The sequence below is a fragment of the Cervus elaphus genome, chromosome 5 (genome assembly GCF_910594005.1).
Source record: "Cervus elaphus chromosome 5, mCerEla1.1, whole genome shotgun sequence".
Lineage (NCBI taxonomy): Eukaryota > Metazoa > Chordata > Mammalia > Artiodactyla > Cervidae > Cervus > Cervus elaphus.
Genome location: NC_057819.1, coordinates 83409463 through 83414975, shown reverse-complemented (window position 1 = coordinate 83414975; position 5513 = coordinate 83409463). Strand labels below are relative to the sequence as shown.

Below are 5513 nucleotides of genomic sequence, written 5' to 3'. Positions count from 1 at the left end.
GAAGGGGAGAGGCTGGAAATGGAACTAATGATCAATCATGCCTATGTAAAGAAGCCTTTATAAACATCCCAATCATACTGGGATCTGACAGCTTCTGGGTTGGTAAGCACATCTACATGCCAAGAGTTTGCTTTACCCAATTCGCCAGGAACAGAAGCTCCTATGCTTGGGACACTTCCAGACTGCATCCTGTGTATCTCTGCAGCTGGTGTTCCTTCACATCTTTTATTATGTACTTTATAATAAGCCAGTATACATAAGAGTTTTCCTGAGTTTTGTGACCATTCTTCCTTTTTTTGGCTGTGCTGGGTGTTTCTTGTGACGCACGGGGTCTTTGTTGCTGCGCGTGGACTTTCTCCAGCTGTGGCGACTGGGAGCTAGTCTTTAGTTGCAGTGTGTGGGCTTCTCACTGCGGTGGCTTCTCTTGTTGTGGGGCACAGGCTCTAGAGAGAGCTCAGTAGTTGTGCTGCATAGGCTTAGTTGCTGCAAGGCATGTGGGGTTTTACTTCCCCACCCAAGGATCAAACCAGCGTCCCCTGTGTTGGCAGGCAGATTCTTCACCAGTGGACCACCAGAGAAGTTCTATTATTGAAAATTATTGAACCCAAGGAGGGGAGCAGAGGAACACTGATTTATAGCCAGAGGGTCAGAAGTACACTTGAGATTAGCATCTGCAGTGGAAACAGACTTCTGCAACTGAGCCCTTAACCTGTGGATCAGATGGGTTAAGGAAACTGCAGGTAGATGGTGTCAGAACTGAATTGGATTGTAGCACACTCAACAGTGTTGGAAGTTGCTTGATGTGTAGAAAACCCACACATTTGGTGTCAGATGTATTGTGTCGTAATAGTTGGAGAATCAAGGAGAAACACAACAGTGTTTTTCCAACTCACCTGCAAGCACATTTAAGTAATACTGTCTCTACTTTTACTTAGTAACACCCTGGTTGTTTTTTTTTTTTTTTAATTAGTTGGAGGCTAATTACTTCACAGCATTTCAGTGGGTTTTGTCATACATTGATATGAATCAGCCATAGAGTTACACGTATTCCCCATCCTGATCCCCCCTCCCACCTCCCTCTCCACCCGATTCCTCTGGGTCTTCCCAGTGCACCAGGCCCGAGCACTTGTCTCATGCATCCCACCTGGGCTGGTGATCTGTTTCACCATAGATAATATACATGCTGTTCTTTCGAAACATCCCACCCTCACCTTCTCCCACAGAGTTCAAAAGTCTGTTCTGTATTTCTGTGTCTCTTTTTCTGTTTTGCATATAGGGTTATCGTTACCATCTTTCTAAATTCCATATATATGTGTTAGTATGCTGTAATGTTCTTTATCTTTCTGGCTTACTTCACTCTGTATAATGGGCTCCAGTTTCATCCATCTCATTAGGACTGATTCAAATGAATTCTTTTTAATGGCTGAGTAGTATTCCATGGTGTATATGTACCACAGCTTCCTTATCCATTCATCTGCTGATGGGCATCTAAGTTGCTTCCTTGTCCTGGCTATTATAAACAAACACCCTGTTTTAAAATAAGTTTATTGTCTTTTCTGATTATTGAAGTGAAAACATACTTGGCTGTGTGTTCTATGTTTATTTACACTTTAAAAAAATATATATATATGCTGTATACCTGAAACACTTATTATTATGTTACAATTATATCTCAATTTAAAACTTTTTAATGTGCATATATATATGTATTTATTTTAAAAAAAATAAGGTCATACTGTACATACTATTTATACTTGCTTTTTTCATATAACAGTACATAATGGGCATGTGTCTATGTAAACAAATATGGAACATCGTAATTTTTTTCCCTTAGAAAAATTCTACCTTGTGAACTGTCTTGATTAAAAGAATGTGTCCTTAAGAATATATGTGTATATATATATATATCTTAGGGTACTATCAGCCTCCAGAAAAAGCCAAGACAACTTACTTGCAACAGTTGCATATGAGAACATCTATACCAACAACGAGTCTTGGTAACTTTTACATCTTTGCAAATCTGATCACACTGGATCAACCAAAGAGCTGTCAAATGCCTCAAGTTGGGGTCAACCAAACTCTCTTCAGGACTTTTAATCTTGTCTGGAGTGACCCAGAGATGGAAGAAACCTTAGGGGGAGATAGTTGAGCAGTTCTTTCTACCAAGACATTCTGGAATTGCCAGCCTCTTTCCTGTCTTCTTCAACCTTCTCAACCTCTTCTGTTACATCCTCACAGCTTTCCATAAAATTTCCTTTTCCCTAGGTAGTTAAAATTAGTTTATGTAGCTTGTAACCAAATTGAAATATCAAGCAGGTTGTTGAATATATAAATCTGGGGCTCAGTCAAGGGGAAGTCTGGGCAGGAGCTATAAATTTGGGAGATACCAATAATACTATCAACTCCAGAAGGAGATAAAATTAAATATCCAACTCTTAACCTACTCCTAAGTACAGCACTAATTTATTTAGAATGAATTTGACTTTTAATTTACCTTGCAGAAAGCAAAGCAAATTAACCATACGGATTCATCTTAAGTATTATAGATGTGTTTGTAATGAAAAAAAAAATTTATAGGTAGAGATATACAAACACACACATACATATATATACATACACACATATGCACACTGATTAACATTGTAAAATTAGTGGGTTATTTTATAATGAAACCACAGTAAGCAAACAAAATTTTTGAACTGGAGCCCAGGTGCACCTTGGACATTTCTTTAAAATTCAAATTAATTTCTCATATTTTCATCATTTTGCCTAAGCAAAAAAGATATCAATTTGTCATTTCATTTAGCTCTTCTCATTTCCAGCTTAAGAACAAAGCCAAAACTCTAAATGTTGGTCCAGAAATGTACCCTAAGATTACTAAACAGTGTTGCATAAAATAATAATGCTATTTATTTTTGTAGCAATTTTGCCATGCAACTACCTAGAATTTAATGCCAACTTCCTCGATATTTATGTACCCAAGCCAATTTCCTTGGTATTTATATACCCAAATGAACAGAGTTCAGTATTGTATATGGTACCTTCTGAATCAAAAGTCCTTTTCTTCAGAAAAGATTAAAAAACCATGAAAAGAGTGTTTTGGTGCCAACTCTCATAAACCTGCAAAAACATGAAGGAAGTTGGGGGAAAGGGCAATTGGGATGTGAGACAGTGTCTTTACTTATGCCATGCCTAAATTTATTCTCTGTGTGTGTGTGTTTTAAAATTTTTTACTGAAGTATAGTTGATTTACAATGTTGTGTTAGTTTCCAGTGTACTGCACAGTGATTCAGTTATACCTAAATTTGGATCAACAAGTTCCCTTAGGAAGTGGGGTGGGTGGGTAAATTAAGAGTATGGGGTTAACAGATACACAGTATCATATAAAAAATAGAGGGACTCCCCTAGTGTGGTTAAGACTTCATCTTCCAATTCAGGCTCTGAGAGTTTGATCTCTGGTCAGAAAGCTAAGATCCCACGTACCGCATGGTCAAAAAGCAAAACATAAAACAGAAGTATTATTTAAAAAATTCAATAAAGAATTTAAAAATGCTCCACATAAAAAAAATCTTTTAAAAAATGAGTGCATAAAAAACAAATCTAAAATAAAATAAATAAACAACAAGGATTTATTGTACAGCACAGGGAACTATATGAAATGACTTGTAATATCCTATACTGCAGAAGGATTGGAAAAGAAAAGAATATTTTAGTTCAATCGCTCAGTCATGTCTGACTCTTTATGACCCCATGAACTGCAGCATGCCAGGCTTCCCTGTCCATCACCAACTCCTGGAGTCCACCCAAACTCATGTCCATTGAGTCGGTGATGCCATCCAACCATCTCATCCTCTGTCGTCCCCTTCTCCTCCTGTCTTCAATCTTTCCCAGCATCAGGGTCATTTCCAATGAGTCAGCTCTTCACATCAGGTGGCCAAAGTATTGGAGTTGCAGCTTCAACATCAGTCCTTCCAATGAACACCCAGGACTGATCTCCTTTAGGATGGACTGGTTGGATCTCCTTGCAGTCCAAGGGACTCTCAAGAGTCTTCTCCAACACCACGGTTCAAAAGCATCAATTCTTCCGTGCTCAGCTTTCTTTATAGTCCAACTCTCACATCCATACATGACCACTGGAAAAACCATAGCCTTGACTAGTCAGACCTTTGTTGAGAAAGTAATGTCTCTGCTTTTTAATATGCTGTCTAGGTTGGTCATAACTTTCCTTCCAAGGAGTAAGTGTCTTTTAATTTCATGGCTGCAGTCACCATCTGCAGTGATTTTGGAGCCCAGAAAAATAAAGTTAGCCACTGTTTCCCCATCTATTTGCCATGAAGTGATGGGACCGGATGCCATAATCTTCGTTTCCTGAATGTTGAGCTTTAAGCCAATTTTTTCACTCTCCTCTTTCACTTTCATCAAGAGGGTCTTTAGTTCTTCTTCACTTTCTGCCATAAGGGTGGTGTCATCTGCGTATCTGAGGTTGTTGATATTTCTCGCGGCAATCTTTTTTTTTTTTTTTTTTACTGCTCCAGTCAACGAAAGGGAAACTTTATTGAGGCCCCAGGACCACAGGGATTGGGCAGGAGGCCGCCCTGGGGGCAAAGGAGAAGCCGGTGGAGGAGTTTTACTTGACCTTCTTCTTGGGGCGCAGGTTGTTGGTGTGGCCGCACTTCTTCTTGCGGCAGTTGACAGCACGGGGGTGCAGGCGGGCGTAACACTTGCGGCAGATCATCTTGTCGCAGTTGTATTTCTGAGCGAGCTGGCGGAGGGAAGGCTCAATGATGCCACCTCGCAGACGAAGCACCAAGTGCAGGGTGGACTCTTTCTGGATATTGTAGTCTGACAGAGTGCGGCCATCCTCCAGCTGTTTGCCCGCGAAGATCAGACGCTGCTGGTCAGGTGGGATGCCCTCCTTGTCTTGGATTTTGGCTTTGACATTCTCAATGGTGTCACTGGGTTCGACCTCAAGGGTGATGGTCTTGCCCGTCAGGGTCTTCACAAAGATCTGCATCTCTGCGTCTGCTCGGCCGCCTGGTTGAAGAGAAAGAGTCTCGCGGCAATCTTGATTCCAGCTTGTGCTTCCTCCAGCCCAGTGTTTCTCATGATGTACTCTGCATATAAGTTAAATAAGCAGGGTGACAATATACAGCCTTGACATACTCCTTTCCCAATTTGGAACCAATCTGTTGTTCCATGTCCAGTTCTGACTGTTGCTTCCTGACCTGCATACAAGTTTCTCAAGAGGGAGGTCAGGTGGTCAGGTATTCCCATCTCTTTCAGAATTTTCCACAGTTTATTGTGATCCACACAGTCAAAGGCTTTGGCATAGTCAATAAAGCAGAAATAGATGTTTTTCTGGAACTCTCTTGCTTTTTCGATGATCCAGCAGATGTTGGTAATTTGATCTCTAGTTCCTCTGCCTTTTCTAAAGCCAGCTTGAACATCTGGAAGTTCACGGTTCACATATTACTGAAGCCTGGCTTGGAGAATTTTGAGCATTACTTTACTAG

At 40.4% G+C, this 5513-nt stretch overlaps 1 protein-coding gene across 1 annotated transcript; it reads right to left on the bottom strand.

Annotated features, from left to right (window-relative positions):
* Positions 1-4503: 4503 nt before the first annotated feature.
* Positions 4504-5071, bottom strand: LOC122694292 (ubiquitin-60S ribosomal protein L40). The gene has a single exon (XM_043902834.1). It carries the CDS (start codon positions 5012-5014, stop codon positions 4628-4630), a length of 387 nt encoding a protein of 128 aa, XP_043758769.1. The 5' UTR covers positions 5015-5071; the 3' UTR covers positions 4504-4627.
* Between the last annotated feature and the right edge of the window lie 442 nt (positions 5072-5513).